We start from the raw sequence: 24350 nt of genomic DNA on the forward strand, positions 1-24350 counted from the left end.
GTAGACCACATTCAGGTAATAGGTATGCTAGAGATAAATTTGCAAAACAATGGGAATTTTCAGCTAGACATCTGGAATGTTAAGTGGCTTGTTTTTGATTCTGTCCATGGAGAATTTGTAGCCACCTCAGTTTGGATAACGTATCTGGTTACATTTGCTCGCCCAAGAAGTATCTCTCAGGGGTGGGGGCAGCCAAGTGGTTAACAATCTGGGCTGCTAACACAAAGGTTTTAGGTTCAATCCCAACGGTGTGGATAAAATACAAAACCAGGAACGAGTGTTAGAGAGATCACAAGAACCTTTGTACTGTTGAGCCTAACAGGTTGCCTCAGGATAGCTGACATTGGAAGTCAGTTTTGAATGAAGAACATCTGATAAAATATAGTTCATAACTCAATGGTCTCTCCTTCACAATTATGTGAAAAGCTATGATAGTATATCATTTATATTTATTCTTTTTTTGAGAAAAAATTTTGGCTGGAGTTTTGGACTTGCGGTTAGTGGATGTTGTGTCTGGTTTGCAACATTTCCTGGTCTTGTTTCTTCCTCTTCTTCCCATCACTTCCTGTCCTCTATTTTACAATCAATAAAAATGTAAAAAGTACTAAAAGATAATGGCTAGGCATAAAATGACAAGCACTAATGCATGATTTTGAGACATTAATAGTTACGCATGACAAATTACTTGTGAGTAGGGTTGTCAAACATATCGGTAGTAAAAAAAAGAAAAAAAAAAGTTGATGGTTCCAGCATTTCTGCAGTGCAGTGTAATACATGGGTATATTCAGTACCTGCTGATAGACGCTGTTTTCGTCCATGTTTGTTTGAGTGCTTTCTGAGCATCAAAGGTTTCTATTTACAGTGTGTTTTTACCAACCTGGTCTCATGGAAGTACATACCTGTGGGAACGTTTTCGCGAGTCGCAAAAATACGTACCAATACATACATATCACTGTAGTTTCCAACAAAAATGAACACTGGAGGCAGTAAAACAGCAAGCGCTTTTAATCGTTTTCATACACAGTTACGATTACAGGGTCAGATTATGAATTAATAAAGTATTGTTTTTACGTCTCCTTGCGCAATATTATGTTATGACTTCAAAACGCTTTTCACCAAAGTGCACGATTTGTAAACAAATATATTTTTGGACTTTGCATCGCTTGACCAGCTCCATATGTTTCGCTTTATTGACATAAGCTTGCTTGGTAGCTTAGCTGATACGGAGTTGGATGTAGGACGAGGAAGCCTTGGGTATGAATCCGAGGAAAAACGAGTCACGGTAAAAGAGCTCAAAGATGAGAGATCAAAACAAGCTAAAGCGGCATGATTACAGAAGCTTTTTATGTCACATTTGCTTTTGTTAACACTATCGGGTAGGTTTAGGTGTAGTGTTGGTGGTACGTTATTTTAAAAAATAATGGAGCACTACACTTTTAGCGGCACTCACCGGACAAAATTTCAAATCAGAACTGCAGTGATTCGTATAAAAACCAACGTCATAAAAACGTACCATATTCATCTGTTCTGGCAAAAAAAATTAACATGCTTTTAGTGCCATTCAGTGGACATTTCACAATGAAACTGAAGTGATATGTATGTATTGGTACGTACAGTACAGTCCAAAAGTTTGGAACCACTAAGATTTTTAATGTTTTTAAAAGAAGTTTCATCTGCTCACCAAGGCTACATTTATTTAATTAAAAATACAGTAAAAAACAGTAATATTGTGAAATATTATTACAATTTAAAATAACTGTGTACTATTTAAATATATTTGACAAAGTAATTTATTCCTGTGATGCAAAGCTGAATTTTCAGCATCGTTACTCCAGTCTTCAGTGTCACATGATCCTTCAGAAATCATTCTAATATGCTGATTTGCTGCTCAATAAACATTTATGATTATTTTCAATGTTGAAAACAGTTGTGTACTTTTTTTTTCAGGATTCCTTGATGAATAGAAAGTTCAAAAGAACAGCATTTATCTGAAATACAAAGCTTCTGTAGCATTATACACTACCGTTCAAAAGTTTGGGGTCAGTAAGAATTTTTATTTTTATTTTTTTGAAAAGAAATGAAAGAAATGAATACTTTTATTCAGCAAGGATGCATTAAATCAATCAAAAGTGGCAGTAAAGACATTTATAATGTTACAAAAGATTAGATTTCAGATAAACGCTGTTCTTTTGAACTTTCTATTCATCAAATAATCCTGAAAAAAAATATTGTACACAAATATTTTGTACAATTGTACACATTAAATGTTTCTTAAGCAGCAGATCAGCATATTAGAATGATTTCTGAAGGATCATGTGACACTGAAGACTGGAGTAATGATACTGAAAATTCAGCTTTGCCATCACAGGAATAAATTATTTTGTGAAATATATTCAAATAGAAAACAGTTATTTTAAATTGTAATAATATTTCACAATATTACTGTTTTTTACTGTATTTTTAATTAAATAAATGTAGCCTTGGTGAGCAGACGAAACTTCTTTTAAAAACATTAAAAATCTTAGTGGTTCCAAACTTTTGGACTGTACTGTATTTTGCGACTCGCGAAAAAGTTACTACAGGTACGTTTTTCTAATGAGACCAGGCTCGCTTTTACAAGAGTTGAGCATTGTAGCCAATCACAATCATATCTGTTGAGGGTGTGAATGCAATGGCCTATCAGAGGTGCTAGTCAGCAGTGCTAAGATACCGCGTAAAAACGCACAAGATATCTGTGCCAATAGCCTTGTGGGCAGCACGCCGACATGTAGCGTTGTTGTGCTTCAGGTAACCCGAGTTCAAATCCTAGCTCGTGACCTTTCCCAATCCCATCCCCCTCTCTCTCTCTCTCTCCCACCTTGCTTCCTGTCCACTCTATGCTATCCTATCATAATAAAGGGAAAAAATTTAAAAAATAAAATGCACAAGGGTTTGTTTTGTTCAGCCACACACTCACAAATCCTTTTATTATAACCAACAAAGTGTAAACACGATGTAAATAAGAGATTCATTGTATAGTTAGGACAGCTTTTTTATTATAACGGCAGTTTTCATGACAGAATGACAGCCTTAGTGATTATAAAGGGAGGCTCTCTCATCTGAATACAAATTTACTTTTTAATGCTGCTAAGTACAATGCAAGTGTCTGGATTGACAACCATATTTAAATCTGTGATTGAATCAGAAACTGCGATGATTAACAGCGATAAGCAACAAATGAGACAAAACGGGATATATTAAAGTTCTTAATTAAACAGTTTTTGCTCTGGTATCGAAATTGGTACAGAGAACTGCAAAATTTTATTGGTATTGGTACCGACTACTGAAATTTTTGTACCGTGACAACACTACTTGTGAGTGTGTTTATTAAATCAATGGTATAATAATTATCCAGGAAAAGCAATGCAGAATACAAACTAAGAGATATTAATTGATATGTGTGTATTCTTGTGGTTTTGTTGCTGTTGATTTTCATATCTACTTTTTTGGTGCATATTTCAAAATTTTATTGAGAACTTATCCCTGCTGAAATTTGGAAATATCTTAGTGACATAAAGTAAAGGAATGAGCACAAGGACATCATCTGTATGAGGAGATGTATTTAAGAGAGCCAGGAAACCAGATGAAATCACTGCTGGAGGGAAAGTCCCAAAAATTCCTGTCATCCCCCAGCCAGAGGAGTGAGATTTTCGATAGCTAGCACTTCCCTGTCCAATCACAGAGCGGAAGCGCTAACACATTCATTCCAGATGTTTAAATGGCCCTGTGGGATGTGGCCCAGTCTCCAGCTGACACAGATCTTATCTCAGGTTGAGAATCACAGAGCAAAGAGAATCATAATGGAGTAATTCCTGTTTTCAGGCTTCCTTTGATGACAGGGGAGTCTGTATGGCCATATCAACTGATCCAAGAACAATGGATGAAAAAAATGAAATGAGTGTGAAATATATGATCCGAGGGTTTTTGGACTATTCGAAGAACAGCATGAAAGGCTGTTTGGACAAGGAAATCTAAACAAACACTGTTGAGCCGATAACGAATTCCGATGGTAATGAGCAATGGACACAGGAACTGATGAATTTAGGCCACAGTCAGTGTCAATTAAACTGTGACTTGCAGGGAGATGCAATCAAAATGCCAAATGTCTACAAAAAAAAAACAAAAAAAAAAACATATATATATATATATATATATATATATATATTTCATTTATGTAAGATAACAAAATAAAGTAAACTGTTATATATTATACCCAAAAATTCTTCATACAGTGGACTACCAGTAAAACTGATACAAATTTGGAACCAAAAATTATTCAGACACTTTGACCTGACCATGTTTTGCTTAAGTGTTATCTGACATAATTAAGATAATAATTTTTTTTCTGACACAGTTTAACTCTGAGATCTTGTCATATTTTATTACCATTCATTACCCACTTTATGAATGAATGAAATGTTCAAGGTGTCTGAATACATTTTGGTTTGACTGTATATATGGTCTGAAAAAAACAATAAAAATCTTCATATCTATGAAATTAATATTGGATTTTATATTTTAGAACAGATTTTCCTTATGAAACCTTTGCTGTGGAATCACTTCTTTTTCATGTTTTCTGTGTCAGGTGAAATATTTCAGCATGAAAAACAAGTCAAAATAGAGAAAATTAGTATTTGAGAGAAGGCTAAAATAACCCAAAACATCTTCACCATCAGTCCTGATTTTTCAGAGTTAGACGCGTTCCTGGGTCAACATATTTTGTTGATCATGCAACAATATTCCTGTCTGAAAATTTAACCATAACCATATCCCTACCCCTAAACCTAACCCTACCCATAAGTTATCCCTAAAATCAGAGGGAAATGACAGGTGAACTCACACTGAACCGTGTCCAAGTGCATTTGACCCTCAAAGCCCGGTTCGTTTGACAAGTGTGAGCACTCAGTTCCATGCCCTGGTGCGGTTCGTATAACCGGCCCTGGCCCGCTTGGAAGAGGTGGGCCAGAGCGCGGTTCAGTTGGGCTTGAGTGTGGTTCGCATGTAGTGTGAGCACGGAACAGCTACTACTTTTGTGTGCGCTGCTGTCATCATTACGACAGCAAACATCTTTATTACTACTTTGATAGTACACTTTTCAATTCATGTAATTAATTCGAGTGTATTTGGGTTCATAACGGGTCTGCTTCTCACCTTATTGCTGAACAGGAATTGTAGTTTGCTCCATTAACGTCAGCTGCTGTAATAATCGCGCTCGGTCTCGGTTCAATGCCTAGTGTGACTACACTCTAACACTGAAGCACCTAACCCCGGTTGTAAGCCTAAACTTGACAAACAGTAAACTTGTCCCTCGAATCTGATTGGTTGATTGGAATGTTGATCCAGGAACATGTTGCATTTGGTAAAATCAGGTTCTGCTGTCAGTGACGCCATTTCAACCAAAACAAATATTCGTATATGACACCACTACCTGTGGGCGAAGCCACTGCAAATGTCACAGAAACATCTGCTGAACGTCATTCTATCATTCGAAAGGGAATATTTTAGTGACATCTTACAAATCTCTCACATCGAGCTGACGTCCGGACGACGCACATACGCTGGTTGGGGCGGCCCGGAAATTATGGAAATTCATCACCGGCCGTCATCAACAGGGTTTTTGAGAAAGTCAGCGGAAGAACGGAATAAACTGGAAAAGAAAATCAGAAAAAGGGAGAGGGGAAGAAGAAAAAGGAAAGTGGGAGGAAAAAGCCAGGCTGTTGTGGAGTGTTGCCAGGTGTCTGTGTGGTCTTTACATTTCAGCATTTAGGAGGCAAGCCAAGCAGGGAAGGGGTACAGACACACACACACACACACAAGGCCCTCAGCCCTTTTCAAACCGCAGGCACACTTCTTCATCACCTCCATGCGGATATGAAAGCAGTGTGACTCGGAACAGGGCGCCATCGGTATTTCTCGACTTCTAATGAAGCAGCACTGATGTACGCAGCAACTATCCAAATCAGACGCAAACACGCACAGCCTGAGCCCGCGACCTCGGCGGTTGGCACCTTCACACGCAGACTGAACGGATCGAGCCTGCGGTTCTGCTTTTCTCTTCTTCTCCTCTCTTGTTTTGGTTGGTTTTATGTGAGCAGTTCCCATTGTAAACTTAACTCGCCCCAAAGTGACGCCTCTGCTAAGTGAAACCGACTTCTTTTTACGTTCATTGTAAGCTTAAATAATGTCTATCAGTCTTGTGTGGTCTGTTTTGAAAGGAGCGCCGCGTGATGCGCCAAATCTGGCGTTTTTTTTCCTTTTTTACTGTAATATCAGCTGCTGTTATTGCTAAGGCTAAATTATTATCCTCTTTCAACTTGTTGATGTGTGAGATTGTCAAAACAATGAGACTCATGTGTCAGATTTGGGATTTTAGCTTCAAGCAAATGCGCTTGAAAGGGGATTTTGAGCAGATTTACTTGCGGTCTCTGGTACTTCTAACAGCCGTGCTGTTTGACTGCTGTGATTGAGCCGTGGAAAGACAAAGATGCATAGAACACTTCCTATAGGTGTAACACTGAGTGACAGTCTAACACTGAATCCATAATTACACAGGTATGTTAGTTTAACCAACTCCACCCCGACAATTAGATCAAATGATGCTTAATGAGTGCTATTAGACACACACACACACACACACACACATACATGTTGAGTTTCCATGTTTTATGGGGACTTTCCATAGGCATAATGATTTTTTATACTGTACAACTGTATATTCTCTCCCCTAACCCTGAACCTACCCATCACAGAAAACTTTCTGCATTTTTACATTTTCAAAAAACATCACTTAGTATGATTTATAAGCTGTTTTCCTCATGGGGACCAAATAATTTCCCCACAAGCACAAGGAATTTTCTTCTAGAGCCAGGGTTTGATTCCGAGGGAACAGACATTTCATATGCCAAAAGATAGAAAAGCACAACGTATTGCAAATATACACATTATATTGTATTGTTGGATTTATTAAGGCTTAGTTTTAAGTGACCAGTTAAATGCCGTTTTTAAATTTCATGACATTTAACCCCTATTTTTCCTGGAGTCACCCGTACAAAGAACACACATGCTGAAGTGCTTTTGAAATCACACTATTTCTATTTCTTATTTATTGGCACTGCTGATAAGTTAAAGAAATATTATAAATATCATATTTGACCCGTGCTGGCAAAATGAGTCTGAATGCGCACCGGCTAATTTCGAGCTGCAGGCAAAACAATTTTGGTCGAAATTGAATAGGTTTTCACAAAACGCACATGCACATATACACAATTACAGTATTTCAAAAAATTGCCAACGTCTTGGCAAGTATTCATGCAAACATTATCTGTTATGTCTTAAGTGAACGTTTGGTTAACTGTTGGGGAAAAACATCTGATGTGTGTAACATTATGTTAGATCTGTGTGATACAGTAGGTCTTACTATATAGGCTGTCTGTTTCATTAATCAAACAATTGTGGAATTATGAAAAAAACTGTTGAATATATATTTTTTCCTATAGATATGGCTTTTGACTTAGTTTGTGCCAAATTACGTGTTATTAACAGGGATTTTAAGGTTTGGTTGCTAGGTGATTTTGTTTTGGAACCTTCAGAAAACTTTAACTCGATTTTTCTCAAAATTGACTTTGCTGACTTTATCAACTTCAAACAAGTGTGGCTCAGGCGTTTTTGACGGACTCCAACAAATCAAATTGTAATCAAATTGTACATATAGTTTCAAATGTGTAAATATATCATTTCAAAATAGACATGACTTTAATTATAGGACAAATTGATAATTTTTAAAAAGACTTTTAAAATAGAAAAAATATATACACTACCATTCAAAAGTTTAGGGTCAAGATTTTTTTTTAAAGAAATTAATACTACAAAGATTTTTAGAAAATATTTTTAAAATAAATGCTGCTCTTTAGAACTTTCAATTCATCAAAAAAACTAGGAAAAAAAGATCACGATTTCACTGTTTTTATCATTGATAATAATAAGAAATGATTCTTGAGCAGCAAATCAGCATATAAGAATGATTTCTGAAGGGTCATGTGACACTAAAGACTGGAGTAATGATGCTGAAAATTCAGCTTTGAATCACAGGAATAAATTACATTTTAAAATATTTTAAAATAGAAAACAGTTATTTAAATTCTAATAACATTACGCAATACCACTACTGTGAAATATTGCTGTTTTTATTGTTTTTTTGATCCAGTAAATGCCTTGGTGTGCATCAAAAAAATCATCAAAAAAATCTTAACAACCCCAAACTTTTGAACGGTAATGTATATATAAACGTTTGCTTTTATTAATGGAGTTATTTTATGTTTAAAAAATATATAATGGAAAGAAATAAAGTACAAAGGTGTCCAGCAAATTAATACATGTAGAAACAATGACCTTGCATCTTAAAAAACGTCAGACAAAAAAAACATCAGCATTGTTTATTCCATTCAGATGTTCGTCAGCTTACAAAACGGCAGCCATTTAACAACAAGTAGCTGCGACATTTCCATGACTCTTATTCTTGCAATAACCTTTAAAATAACAAAGAACTCTCTCCATAATTTGATTCAAATGTTAAGACAGCAGGCCAGCACTGTTATGATACAACTGCAATAAAAAACAGGTGTATGTACTGGCTAAGAGAAAACCCCATGTGTGAGCCAATCAAGAAGCAAACTCACTGAGAGACGTCTGTCACAGAGAAATACTCAACACTCTCGTTGTCTAGCTCTTTCCTGGCCCTATTGATTCACAGTTCATATGGCACCCATCAAGATCTATTAAATACACAAACACATTAATACACTTCCTGTACTGGATATCAGCCTCAGAATGAGGCCTTTGTGGTTGACGAGGAAAAACATGACCCAAAAGAACATTACAGCCACCTGTACTGGACATAATGAGGATATTTTGACTGAAATAATAATAATTTTATGTACAAAAACATGTTACAGTTATTTCTACGATTCTCAAAAAATATAAACACATAGAGATGTTCCAACAGGACATTCTGACAGCATACTGTAGGCATTGTCTGAACGTGCGAGACGGGCCTCTTCCCAAATTACCTGCTCATTAACACCAATTTGAGGTTTAATGAGGCAGAATTGTAAATGAGGCGTTCTTCGATAAAATCAGTGCGGAGTGAGAAATGTGAAATTATTAAGAGGGCACATGTGATTAGTCCCAGAAGGATCGCATGGACATCTGCACATGCTCAGAGCGCAGGTGATGTCTGAGTATGCTCATTTATTTCTGGGTTCGTTTATTTCCCTCTTGTCTCTGCTTAATTGATGCAATAGCTGCATTTGTTGCATGACTGCTCTCTTTGAGACTCGTTTTAACTGCAGTAAAAGTGTTCCGAATATTTCCAAACACCCGCAAAGTTCTTGTAGATGCTTCAAGACTTTGGTATCCCATCCTCAATACTTGGATGCCATTTTTATTTTTTAACTCAACTGTCATGGAATGGAACACACTGGATTGTGGGATATCGAAGGCAGTGAAGGATACATCTGCACCGCCTTCAAAAATCCATCAGATTCAAGTATCTCAGTAGACAGGATGTGACACGATCATAGAGTGATGCAGGTATGACGTCAGAACCCGAAGACTAATTCGCTGCTGGTTCCTTTGAGATTTTCCTATGGAGTTTTATAATGGGGTTTTCGATTTATGAGTAAAATAAAGCCTGCGGTAAACATAACTTGAAGATGCTTGAAGAAGATTTTGACGTTTTGTTCTACAAGTTCACTGCACACACACACAGTTACTTATTAAAAACGTACAGTACGTTTTCAACAATGAACATAACTGCTTGTGCAGGGCTACTCATTTTCACTGGCCACTCATTTTTAATATTATCTCATAATTTGGCAACAGGTATATTAGGCTGCTGTCACTTTAAGACCTGATGCATGGATCCATATTATTCTGTTACACATGCGTTTCTTTCTCAATACTTTCTCAATACTCGCCAAGACTGGCATTTTGACGTTATTTTGTGAGTATTTGACTGTTTAAGAGCAATAAGCAGTGAAAAAGAACTCAATTTAGTACCGAGAGGTGGCTTTATGTGCACACTTTGGGTATGAACAAAATCTGCGGAAATGTGTTATATTATGCGAAATACGTGCAATCCCACACCCAAATTCAAGCCTTGTAACACCAACAATATTCATCCAGAGCAAATGAAATGAGTGAGTGAGGGGAGGCGGGTTCGTGTGTCAACTCGCTGTTGGAGAGATGAGAGCGAGAAAGAGCTTGTATCTATTTTGTGGAAAGTACCATCAAGTTATGTTTACCATAGGCTTTCTTTTACAAAAAAAAAAAAAAAAAAAATCTCAAAGGAACCAGCAGCGAATTAGACTTCCAGGGATCTGACGTCACACCTGCACCACTATATTGGATTCGGACGTGCCTTGTTGCCTTCCTACCTCACAAAAGCAGCATTTTTCAGCTTTTGGACGCAGCCACTGTCTTCAGAAAAATATGGCATATTATCCTCTTTTTTTTTCAAAAAAGGTACAAAAGTTCACAGCTACATGTAGGTCACTATGTTAGTCCCTTGACCTTGTCACATTGCATGCTCAATTTAGGCAAGTGGCATCCAGTTACCAGTTACTGTATGTTAACAACTGTGGCTGGAAAGGAAAGGTCAAATCCAGTGCATTGCATTATGGGACACAATCAATAATAGTTAAAATTCGTAACTATATCAGTGGATAAAATAGACATAACTTAAATTACAGGACAAATTAATACTTTCGGTTCCTTACACACTGCATAGAATTTTTGTAAACAGGCTCCATTTTTCGGGAGTTAATTCGGTTGTAGAATGCGGTTGTCACTCCTGTAAATTACTGAATGGTGTGTGTACAGAACAGGATTAAAGGTTTAATTCACCCAAAAATGAAAATTATCCCATAATTTACTCACCCTCAAGCTATGCTAGGTGTATATGACTTTCTTCTTTCAGCCAAACACAACCAGTTAACAAGTTATATTCAAAATATCCTATCTCTTCCAAACTTTATAATGGGAGTAAATGGTTCCTGAGCTTTTGAAGCCCAAAAAAGTGCATCCATCCATCATAAAAGTAATCCATATGACTCCAGGGGGTTAATAAAGGCCTTCTGAAGTGAAGCGATGTTTTGGGAAGAAAAATATCCATATTTACAACTATAATCACTGGCTTCCGGTAACGGCCGTACGAGAGTCTAGTTCCGTGTGACCATACTGACTTAAAGGTGGGGTATCCGTTTTTTCAGCTACACTGTTTGGAAGTTAGTCGGGCCGATACCAACAACAAACGTCTAACCAATCAGTCAGATTGCGGAGAGCAAGAGAGAGATTTGAAAAAAATAAATAAAAAAATGCAGAAAGAGAAATGATGAGACAATACAAAAGGGCTCAAAAGAACATCACTGGAATGAAGGTTTATGACTGGGCAAGTGCTTTAGGACCTGTGTTAATTTTAGAAAAGCTTTCCAGCGCTGGAGAAAACCTGAAAACAGACGCGGAGGCTGCTTTGAACCTGCTTCTCATGTGAGTAAAACTGGGTTTGAGTGTCATGATTGTCTGCTGTGCTGTTGGCTATTAACAACGAACACTTGTTTGTACTTAGACTCTTGTGTACTGTACATTCATTTTTTGTGCTTCCTTGTCGTTCATCCACTCTCGCATTGTGTGTGTAACAGTGGCTAGCTAGTGAAAGTTGTGCAGGTGAAGCACTGCACACTGACAACTGCTAGAGAATGAGGTGTTTAGCGTCATTGCCTCAAATTCCAGTAGCGATCGGGCCGGGGTTCGAGAGCAGGGTGGTTAGGATTGGAGTGTGCGTTTTGGAAGTGGAGCAATGAAGAGAGGGGTGGGTTTGTTTGGGTTGATTTCAAATATCAACAATGTCCAACAGCGTAGGATACCTCACCTTTAAATATACAACATACTGAGGTCATGTAGCATACTAGTGTTTGAAACATTTAACATTGCATACTGTTTCACATACATTTAAAAAAAATAAAAATATTAAGCAGTATACAGACAATATTGTGCAATATATGAACTAAAGTTTAAAACTGTAGAATGTGAAATCTTTCTGTCTGTCAGAGACGTGGTATTCTTAATCGCAATCTGACAGCATATTGTAAGCCGAGACAGGAGCTTTACAATATCAGATCAGCGCTATACAAAAAGTCCCCTGTAAAAGACCTCCGGTGCACCGACCCTTTCATCTGTTCCTACGCACAATAACACGGCCTGCAAGCCCTTCAAAAACTTCACTTATAGATAAGGCAGAAATAGAGGAAGTCTTCAACATCAAAGACGAGGCCTGTAGTTGCTAGAGGCCATTGTAATACAATGAAGAATCAAGACCATATACAGCCGTTGTGTCTAAGTGCCTCTAAATACTAGTACCATATGTGTTCATTGAGAATAGTATGAAAGTCAGAGAGAAAAAGAGAGGCAGAAATGTTGTTAGGGATGTGATAGGCTTGATTTCTAAGCCAAGACGAAAGTATATATTTTTCATAATAAAGTAAAACAGCTGCTTGCCAGACCAGTTGGCACTGACAGATGTAGTAGATTTTTTTTCCGCTGTTTTATAAGTGCCATTAAAACAAGCTGATGCAAGCACAATGTTACCGTGGTAGAACCTCTGTGCAGACACTAACCTAACGCTCAGACAGACAGCTGATTAAGATAACGCTGACAGACCAGCCACACACAACAAAGTGTCAATTCTCGAATCTCTATAGTCAACTTCAAAGTCAAAATACTGTTTATTTTGTTGGTGCACATTTATGGTCTTCTTGTGCACGATTCATTGCAGTGTTTCCCACAGGAGTTTATGTTGGAGGGGAAAAAAACAAAACAAAACAATTTTATATAAAAAATATAAAAATAAAATATCCCCCCAAAAATACTTAAATAAAATATTCTAAATAAAATACTTAAATGTTTTAAGACAAAAAATTGTAATTTCAAATGTAAACATTAATCATAGTAAATATTAATATTTTACATATTAATAAAAATAATATTTAAATGTTAATTTTATTAATTATATATATATATTTTATTTTTATTTTTATTTTTTTTTTATATTTGAAGATCATAACTGTTTAATAATATATATATATATATTATTTGATATTTGAAGATCATAACTGGAAAAACATGGACTGATGAAGAATATTAATAACTAGAATATTAATACCTATAATAATGTGTTTATGTATCTTTAACTATATGTCACATGTCAAGTAAACAACTAGTCAGAATAGACTGATCTCGGTTTCACTAACCTACTTTTAGCTTTCTAAAAGTGCACATCACAATTATGTCTCTCGACTCATTTGAAGTAGGACACGATCATCTGCTGTTCAGCGAGTTAGACTAACGATTCGACGAGGAAGTGAATTGTCTGACTGATTCAGTCCAATGACTCCAGTGTTTCATTAAAAATGATTCACCAACTGGCTCAACTGATTCCTTGAAAATAACCTAATCTAGCGATTCGAGCTATGTGAAGTTTTTCCTCTCTCGTCACATACAACCTTGCAAAATTATTCCACTGAATATCCCTCAGAAATTATAGTATATTCATCCAGTGAATTCAGCATTAGTCATGGAAGGGATTGTGGTACTTTTCTAAATTTTTAAACATAAAACTGAAAAATCACAACTACACGTTTAGTCCCCATTAGTGAAAGCAATCCTGAAACCAAGTCTCCGGTCTGTTCAAAGCAAAATTAAAGTCATCAATCTGTCTACCCAGAGAGAATTTCTTCAGCAATGAATTCATGACAAACCGATTGAGGCAGAAATCAAAAAATAAATAAATCAATCACTAGCACATGCACCGAATGACCGCAAGCCTTTGATGAGGTGCGATCGCGGCCCGACAGAGAGGTGAACGTGATGACAGGCCTCGTGGATGTGGTTAGTCACAGCCGTATGTAATATAAGGTGTACTCACTCCTGGGCTCCCGCGGTCCGTCCACCGTGACCTTAATGGCTCTGTGGTAAGTGGCCACTTGCGGTGGGTTTGTGAATACTGTAATCGTCAGGGTGAAGCTCTTCCCTGTGCAAACACAGAAACATTTAAGGGCTTTACTCAGTGTCAAAGCAAGACTGAGATCCTTGAGCTTATAATTCAGAGGATATTTCAAGATTTTGCTATTAGTGATAATGACTTCAGCGTAATTTTGTACTACTTTTTTTTCTGTCGTATTTTAATTCTCTCATAAACAGGACAGTGGGCTGCTGGGAAATTGTGCAACGCTACACTGTGGCATCATCGGCAATCTAGACAGCTCACTTCCCTAAACACTGTTTCCAGACAATTTGTGCTCTCTGGTGGTTTAACACGGGGGAACAAGGTATTAATGTGACGCTCCGATGGTTCCTACTCATGAATGCCCCTGGTTTGCTGGGGAGACAGGAAGTAGTGGGTGGAATACTTTGGCAAGGCTGGGAAACAGCTGGCAAGATGCGTGGAATCTCAGCACCACACAGAAGCGCAGATCTGCTGACACTGATTTCATAAGACTTGTGATCATAAAATATAATTAAATACGACCAAATGGCTCGCATAATGTAAAAATAATTTGAACATATTGGTAATACAATATATGGCATGTCATCTTTCCCTGGAATCTTCTGAAAGTCAAATAAATCTCAAGTGTCAAAATTCATTAAGCTTTAAGAATCAAGGAGCCAAAAGATTCCTGTTGCTATTTAATTCTTGTGAGTAATTCTTCACTTTCCCCCATGCAGAGACAACAATAAAAAAAGTTATTTGCAGGTTGGTCTGTCTCAAAAAATGTTTTCAATTTGGTTCAGCCAAAGTTTGGGGGCGTGGCTATCTGTTTGACTGCTGTTTTCAGCGGCGCTGGTTCCGGAAGTATTTTTTCCATTTATTTCTCCCATATGGATTTGATAAAAAGTCTTTGTTAAAGCGTTTTAAGCCATGAACCAAGACAACCATCTACGAGGTGAATCATAACATAACTATTGAAGCTTGTTTCCGCCGCAGAATAAAACAAATTAAAAAGGTAATTGCGACTTCTTATCTCACAATTCTGACATTTTTCTCAGAATTGCGAGATTTAAACTCGCAATTTCGAGTTATAAAGTCAGAATTGCGAGATAAAAAGTTTTTTGCGAGTTATCACGCAAATATGACTTTATATCTCACTTTTTTTCTCAGCATTGTGAGATTTAAACAATTGCGAGTTAAAAAGTCAGAACTGCATGATATAAACTTGCAATTCTGAGAAAAAACATCAGTTTTTCCCCCCTAACAATTGGACATTATAATACGCAATTGAAAGTTTATATCTCACAATTCTGACTTTATATCATGCAATTCTGAGAAAAAAAGTCATAATTGTGAGATATAAAGTCGCAATTACCTTTTTTATTTTTTATTTCATGGTGGAAACAAGCTTCCATACATTACAAACTTTGATTTTAAAGCAAAAAAGTATTTGAAAATCAGACAAAAATACAAACAGCTTTAGTGGGGAAAAAAACTACAATCCCATGAAGCATTGCGAACAGCATAACCAAATTAAAAATGGTAGAGAAATATGAAAGTACTCATTTAAAAATGTTGATTATATATAAAAACAATATATTTTAAGTTTATTGCACAATATGCATATGAATATATATATATAAATATATATATATACACACACAAATTTTTAAGTATTTTGAGAGTAGGTGGAGCTAGGAGCTCTTTTGGTACGTTTTGCTTGTGGCGGCCCTGACTGGTGGAATTTTCTGTACAGCATCATTGCTAATGTAATTTCTCACCACAAATTCTGCTGTTAAACACGATTATTTTAAAGATAAGTTGACAGGATGATCGCTTCAACAGAACCAATTACCATTGATTAACAACTTCATAGCTCATGGTAGGGGGTTTGTTTATCCCAATGGAGTTTTTATTTCCGAAACCCGACTGTTGCTCTATATGGCAGACAGGAAGAACCATTTTTTTTATTTCATGCAGTGATTCTAAAAGCACAGAATTGAACGCTTTACCCAAAAAAAAAACTTTCTGAGCAATATGCAAAATTATCAATCACACAAAAGACTGTTACACAGGCACCTTAATTGCTGTCGATGGTATGAGAAACCTTAGTGCAGAACGCACACAGACCTGTAATTTAATGAGTGCATTCTTACCGCCAATGCGGTGATGTGGTTTCACAACGGTGTTGGCTCGTAACTGATAGCTCAGTACATAGACTGACTATAATTATTCTAAGAATGTCATGTGTCCCGGTGTGACCGCGTGCCTCCGTTACCAAATCTCCCTAGAGGATTTCTCCACATGACATTGTGCAAGTGTAGATAAACACAAAATGATTACTCTTAATAGAAAAACGCATGGTGTGATTATATAATCTGGAATATGGTAAGCCTGTTTGAACAGAAGTAAACGTGTGCATTGTTTGAACATGCTTGACTGAAATTAAGTTCCTCATGATGTTCAAAACCTTATGATGTCAAAGTTTATGTAAAATACTTTAAATTAATTTTGTAGATAATTTTAAATTGCTCCTACAGATCAGTTGTGTTTTTTTTAAATGAGAATTGCACTAGATAGTGAAGGAAAGCTTCCGTGTTCGATATTCATGTGAACTCCTTCAATATGGTTTAATTAAAATGATTTTTTACCATACATCATTCCAACACTTACACTTTAGTTTGCTATTTCATGATTTGATAGCTACCAATATTCTAACATGAAAGCAGTAATAATAAAAAAAGGTGTGGCCAAATTTTTGAGTGACAGCTAAGCTAATTTTTGATTTTCTGCACACATGCAAACCACCCAGTATATAAATACATTCCCAATGTAACTTGCACGATAAAGGATTTAAATCGTTTCAACAATCAGAAAACCATCTAAATATTTCTCAAAAAGTGGACTGACCTCTTCCGCTTCGGCCCACAAAGCGCAGGTCGTTGAAGCGGGCCACCTGGTTCTTCATTACTCCTGAGGCATTCCTGAGCTCAGCTGAATAATTCTCATCATTCCCAGCCATCACTGTGACCACCGTCCCATCAGGAACCTCTCCCAGAGCCACCACCTGTGGACAGGACCATGATGCAACGCTTCAAACAGTGCATGTGCGCATATGCAAGAGCTTCTTCAGACAGATCCTGTGACTTCTGATTATTATTTAAGAGCAGGATTACATGCAAACAATTGAACATCGTTTGTATTTATGCAGATTTAACATGGAAAGAATTTTTTTTTGTTGTTTAAACATTTAACTTTTAATGCATTTGGGTTTCAATGCATGACTGAAGGTGTTCACTAAAAATTTTGCTTTCGTCAAATCAACTTAGATAATTTATGTGGTTCGGATAACATAATATTTTGAGTTTCTGTTGTATTAACTCAAATTTTTAATTTCAATGAAACACATAACTTAATTTTTTAAGTTCAACCAACAATCCTTTTTCACAGTGTAGGTATAAAAATAATAGATATGATATATGAAATAATTTATTGCATGTCTATGCCGTGTTTGTGTGACTATCTATCATTATAGTTATTAAACATTTTAAAATCGAGTTACCGCCAGAATGCATTTATTAGTACGCTGGGTACATGAGTCAGCATATTGCACCTAAAGCGATATATTTGCATATGAGCTTGGAATTCTATTTCATCATTACTAATCAGCTACTAATCTAGCAATTACCTGATAGCTAACCACACCTGCACAGGCCTGACCATAAACATGAGCCAACAGCAATGATTCTGCCACAGGCCAGAATTGCACATCAAACAGTGAATAATGCCAGAGCAGTGTCATTATTTCTTATTAAATGAAGCTTTGTTCCAGTAAAGTCTACTCTGCTTATAAAGAAAAAGAAAAATGCTGTTCACACACTCTTACTAGAGTATAAATAGTACAAAGGCACAATTCAGTCTACTGACACAGTAACTATCCATGACAAAGTAGACAAATTCAGCAAAACTGACTGAAATTAATACAATTATGAAGTACTTTATGTTTAAATTTAAGCCTTAGGGATAGCAAAGAAATGAGTATTATAAATAATAAGACAAATATACAAGTAATCTCAATTCCTAGCACATGCTAAACTTAAATATTTTGGTATATTATGTATTACTATTAATGCTGTTTAAATATGTTTAATTAAATTAAGACATTATATTACTGTAATTCTATTGTTATTTCTCAGTGCAGTCAGAAGTGTTAAAACATGGAAAATTTGACACGCACAAGCTTCACATTTTACACTTGACAAAGTTATGTCGACCTAAAAACTAATAATCGCCGAAACACTTTACATTATAGCTAGCATATATAACAAGTCACTCTAATAATTAGCTACTATAATTCATGTAGCCATAAAGACTAACGCATTTTCCAAGAGGAATATTTTAAAACAAGTTCTTACCTTAAACGCAACCGGTAGGGTTTTATTACACCTCCAATGAGAAGGCAAAACCGAGCAGAGAAAGTTTGGACTGTCGGTCCGAACCAGTTCGGCGGGGTGGTCGGCGATGATCTCGGCCATGGAGCGGTTCTCTTGCGCGCGGAGTCTTGGCACCACCGCGTTGTCCTGCTGCTGTTGCTGCTGCTGTCCTGCGCTCGGGTTCACATCATTCATCTTCACCGACACCGGCGGACTGAACCTCCGGCCGGCGCTGGGATCTACGGGAATGCGCATCACAACAGTCTAAATTAGCCGAAGACTAACGTATGTCCTCTGTTTGCGTGTATGGAGCGCCGTCAGTCCCTCTCCGTGCGCTCAGCGCTGCAGTCTGATGAGTTTGGGAAGTGCTGCGGGTTACACACACTCAACCAGACTTCAATTGGCGCTTAGCGCGCAGTCGTCATTAACTACGTTTCCTGTATTAAAAGGCGCTTAATTCACCGCCACAAGGTGAATGTGTACGGTTTAGCCAGGTCTCTGAATTTTTTTTTTTTTAAGACTGTATGAATCTTATCATAGTGGATTAGACGAATTGTCTAAAAAAATATATATATATCAGAAAACGTGGATGTTATCCGCGTCACTAGAGCGCGTAATCACGCAATCGCTTTTACTCCGGATAAAAATGTATACAGACAGTCGGATTTCATCTCATATAAACAATATTTGTTATATTAGCCTCGATGATAATAAATATAAGGTGATGTTTTGTCACTGATGTGTAGGATCAGTGAAGTTCTCTCTAATAGCGCTCCCTGGAGAGCGCAGGATCAAATTAAGCTTTGAGGATGAAAAGAGCTCAGGAGGCGAAATGTTTGTTGCTTCCAATGTGGTTGGTCTTTGAAGACAGGGATTTCTCTTTTTTGTGGTTCATATAGTTCCAGCATCATGCAATAATTAGAGTGATGCCACTCAAACACGTGATGTCCCGATCACATCATAAAAATTCAACTGAAGTCAACTCAACAGTATGATCGTGCATAACTTTAGTCTATAACTTTGCCTGCATGTGAAAGATTAAAACTGCATTGCTATTATCACTTCTGTCTGAATTGAAACTGTCCGTGTGGGTCCTGAATAGATTCAATTGCTGCATTACGAAAACATTTTTTTTATGTTTTCCATGAAATCGCTTGCAGAAAGGACATTATTAAATTACTTTTATGCACAATGGCAATTGAATATGCATGCAATACAACACAATACAATACAATATTGACATACTGAGTATGTTGAGTTTTCTTCAGACACTGGAAAAAGGCCAACTGAAAATTTTCAAATGTAGATTATGTTTAGAATTCAGAAAGTAGGCTACTGATTTCACTTTATAGGCTATATCTATATCTGTATTAGTAATCTGCTGTCACATGTCTTAATAAAGGCACATAATTGAATGTCTTCACTATTATAGCCCATCAAAAAAACACGTTGACCTTTTGTGACAACATGCCCCAATAACTATTGTCACAATAGAACGTGCCATTAATATTCTTTTTTTTTTTTTTTTTTTTTTTTTTAGTAAAATTTAACAATAAAACGATTAATTTAACAGTAAAAATGAACATAAAATATCAAATTATTATTTTGGCTGACAAATACTACAATTATTAAATGTATAACATTTAAAATACATGTGAGGTCTTATAAAAAAAAAAAAAAAAAAAAATCCTATCCAAAAAGAACAGCATTTAATTAAAGAAACTTAAATGGAGTTTAACTGAAAACATCTCATATCTCAGTCTAAGAAAGTGTGACTCACGGAGCAACATGCTGGGATAATTTGAGTGAGCCATAATGGCAGAATATTTTCAGAATCATATTATACACGTTCTACACACACTTCTACCCCATAAAGCACAGACTAAACAGGCTGCAGTTTTAACACCCTTTGAGTTTCTCAAAGTATCCACACACAGCCTTCCGCGTTCTGGTAGTGCAACTAAAATACAAGTCATCTAATAACTAACTCCCCATCTCTCAGTGATACTGTAGATGGCAATCTCTCCCTCTGACTCAACAGGCTCAGGGATTGTGATTAACCCAAGTCATAAGTGTTGCAATATGTTTCACACATTTAAAAAATCATTGGAATAATAGGTCCATAATTTTGATGGGAACACAGACACAGCCAATAAACAAAATAGGATATAAACAAAGCGTCTAATTATTCTTGGCAGGACCGTGCAAGAGAAATCAAAACGGCTCACTCGGTGACAGCCGTCAATCAAAATTTTGCCGAATGTTTGTTTTGGGACCTCCTTCAGTTTTAACGTTTAACCTAATATTTCAGTAGTAGGGAAAAGCGTATGCTTTAAACATGTTCCCGAAGAGAAGAAAAAATGTGAAAGAACAAGCAAGACATTTACAATATAGTATCCTCCAGCAAGCACTTATACCTTCAGATCCTATTTGCCATTTTGTCATGAAAAACAACAACAAACAAACCAAAAGCAAATGCAAAACCAACAAAATCAAAAGTGATTATCTACTGACTGATTGTTTAGGAATACATATTCATAACTACAGCTAGAAAACAAGGTAAAGTAGCTCAGTATCGCTCGCATATACTGTATGAAAGTCTTGCAGGGTGGCATGAGTGGGGGTGGCGATGGTCTCTTGGGTACGTTGCGAGTCTCTTGTATGTGGGAGGGATAGAAAAAACTTCAGGAAGCACTGACATGCATCTGGCACATCGTTAAGAGAGAGAAAAAATTGTTTGAGTTATACAAGTTGCGATTGAATTACATGCCTAGTCGTTTGCCCCGAGCACCGAAAATGTGTTCAAGATTGGCCAATGTTATTAAAGATCAATTTTCAATTCCCAAAAAGATCAATCAGAGTAGATATAATTGAATTCACAAAGGTATTATTCCAACAGTTTGCTTGATTTTTGTTCAAATCTCAATCACTGATTTGTTTGGGAAATAAAATCAGTAATAATTCCTCATAGATGGATGCCAAACATGTGAGATTCATGGCTATCAATGAAACAACGATGCAAATAAAATTTAATAAGAGAAATAAAGCAACCGTCGACATGTCTAAACAGAGAGGCGTGTTAAATCATATACACAAGGAGATATCAAAGAGCATTTATCACATCTGAATCCACTTTGCCGGTACAGTATGGCCGCCATCTGCCAGCAATATCAGAGTGGAGCGAACGCACGTGATTCGAGTGCCTCGAGAGCTCTGCCCACTTCTTTTCGGGCGTCTCGTTTGATCTCCTAATGAGCCAAACGGAGCCCACACAGCTGGCTATGATGTGCTACAAAGATGAGGGGTTAGAAGGCATCCACCGAGCAAGAACCCGGGATTACCACGCGTGCGCTATTCCGAGCTGCGCGTCACCAGACACTCGAGCTGGATTCGAACCAGCTCAAACGCTGATGATGTGATAAGCCGAACGTAACCGAACCCTTATCTGCCGATGCCGTGATACGCCGAGCTGACAGCGTAATCCAGCGCGGGTAGCTCATCAGAAACGGCTGTAAGAGGTCGGTTTCAACACAACCAGAAAAAAAAAATCCAGCAGCAACACTTGCCCCCCTCATGGCGAATTATAAGTGATGACACGAGACAAAGAAACCATTGTTGACTGGTAATGTAAACACGAAGAGACACTGAGCTCCGGGGCTTTAATGATATCCAAATGACTCCAATTCAGATTCATACAGCCCTGGGATTATGTAACGTGCTACATGAGTGTTTTTCTCTGCTTCTTTCTCGTCCTGCATTCTTTCGACGGTTGAGAGGAAAAGTACAGCCACTTAAGTCCCTGGATCAGGGCTCCATTTCACAGTGGTGCATTTTTTGAGACACTTAATTATGGCTTTATGTGGGGAGCAATTTGATGGGGCTATGGAGGCTTCCAATTTTAAATAGTTACTTTCCATCCTTGGCACGCTTCACGAGAACATACTCGCGCGAGCGGGACGGCGATGATTCGTACGCAGAATTCATGGCCTTACCTCATCAGGAAGACCTTCTCAACATCCTTTCAACCCCCAGATTTAATCTGAGCCTATAATTGCCATTTTGTCATTGACTGGTCAGTGACATCATCACTGCAGACGAGATCTTCAGTATTTGTGTTGCCAGTGAGGCACAAGAACTGGCTCCGAGAGCAAATTGGACCCGTGTTATGGTCACGAATTTCAGGAACACGACGGTTTTTTGGATGTGCGCTGTGTTCCTTATGGAAAGTGGAGTGGGGGGCCTGTGGTGGTGGTGGTGGTGGTGGTGATGGAGAAGAGGGGGCTGGTTTTGGGTTGGGGGGGGGCAGGCTACAAAGACAATTTCCTTTTTGCTCTCATTGGCATGACTGTCTGCCGCCTCTAGCCTTCATGGAGGTCCTTAATTGAGATCACTTGTACATAAAAATAGGAACAGAAAAGGAACTTTTGCGGCTTGTGAGGGGGAAAAGCGGAATAAAAAGGCTGGTAATATGTGACAAAGGCTTCCATTAAAATACCCGTAACACTTAAGTCAAGTATAAGAGATTGAGGGCCGTTGCCATGGCGACAGCTCGGAGATTTTTCATCCTCCCCGACTTCAAGTAAGCATGCGACTAGTTCCCCACAGTGAATTGTGTGCTGAGAAACGTGTCACGCTGACATTCCATTGAGGCCTACCTTATAATGGGAATTTGGGGCAGGTAAAAATACATTTATAAATATTGAAACAAAAAATAATGTGTATATAAACTGAGCTTGAGCATGTATTTTCACCTGCTGCTTGCAAACGTATTCGCATGACCAGTTAACCAAAGCAACAGTAGGCTGTTCGATCATTTCTTTTTTAGACAAAAACATAAATATTGTCATTTAAAAATGCTATATCACAAAACGTACATTAAAGATTTCTAAAAATAAAAAATACATTTAAGATATTTTAAACTCTGAATTCACAGTACTAATAAAAGAGCAGGCAAAAAGTACCCGGATGACCTACTACTTCCGGAGAGATTCTGAAGTGTGCATTTGATGGACACTTTACTATCCCATGAGGACAGGATTTGTGAATAGCGACGCAACTGACGTTGGTAGGTCACATGACCGTGACAACATGGAGAATGTAGTATGTGCAAATTACATTTATACTACAAACATATATACTATACACTTTTTTTATTGGTCACAAAGTAGTTACTTATTGAAAATAAGTATCTACTCAAGAGAGTATGCAATTTTGGACGAAGCCCAAGTCTTTCTGTCACTTTGAGTCATCGGATCACTCAAACAATTCATTCAAAACACTGATTCATTCAGGAACAAAACTAGTAACCCTTTTTATGAGTGAGTCATTAAATCATTCAATCAACCGATTTGTTCAAAAGGCCGTGTGTCCACCAAAGCATTTTTCTTAATGCTAGCATATTTTCCCAATTGTTTTCAATGGGAGCACTGTGTTTTTAAAACGGCAGCAGTGTGACGAGGTGCTGATCGTCTATTTCATGCTGTGCACTGAGCGCTCTGCGATTTTTACCGATCGCTGAGAGTTGAAGAATGTTCAACTTTGGGTAAAATGCCACCATCACCATCACCATCACTTTTTACCCAACCAATCAATCAGAGTGGAGGAGGGGTGGGACAAATACCACACCAACCAACCGCTACATACTGCTTGTACTACAGCAACAGATGACAACAAGCATAAGGCCGTGTGTCCACCAAAGAGTTTTTTTCCAGTGGCTTACGTACTTTTCCAATTGTTTTCAATGGGAGCGCCGCGTTTTTTTAAACACCAGGAGCGTAATGAGGCGCTGAGCGTCCTTTTTCACGCTCAAGCACTGAGCGCTCAGGAGTTTTTTTATC

At 37.4% G+C, this 24350-nt stretch overlaps 1 protein-coding gene across 8 annotated transcripts in view; it reads right to left on the reverse strand.

The window, feature by feature from the left end:
* Window positions 1–24350, reverse strand: part of runx2b (RUNX family transcription factor 2b) — a 150619-nt gene that overhangs the window by 12777 nt on the left and 113492 nt on the right. For 7 of the 8 annotated variants that reach the window (XM_048207626.1, XM_048207623.1, XM_048207620.1 and 4 more), the window contains 3 exons: window positions 18496–18752; window positions 16991–17147; window positions 14018–14122 (listed from right to left, as the gene is read on the reverse strand). In XM_048207626.1, coding sequence (XP_048063583.1) covers window positions 14018–14122; window positions 16991–17147; window positions 18496–18752 — 519 coding nt within the window. The remainder of the gene's footprint in view (window positions 1–14017; window positions 14123–16990; window positions 17148–18495; window positions 18753–24350) is intronic. The other variant, XM_048207625.1, reaches the window with a different exon arrangement.

The sequence above is a fragment of the Megalobrama amblycephala genome, linkage group LG11 (genome assembly GCF_018812025.1).
Source record: "Megalobrama amblycephala isolate DHTTF-2021 linkage group LG11, ASM1881202v1, whole genome shotgun sequence".
Classification (NCBI taxonomy): Eukaryota; Metazoa; Chordata; class Actinopteri; order Cypriniformes; family Xenocyprididae; genus Megalobrama; species Megalobrama amblycephala.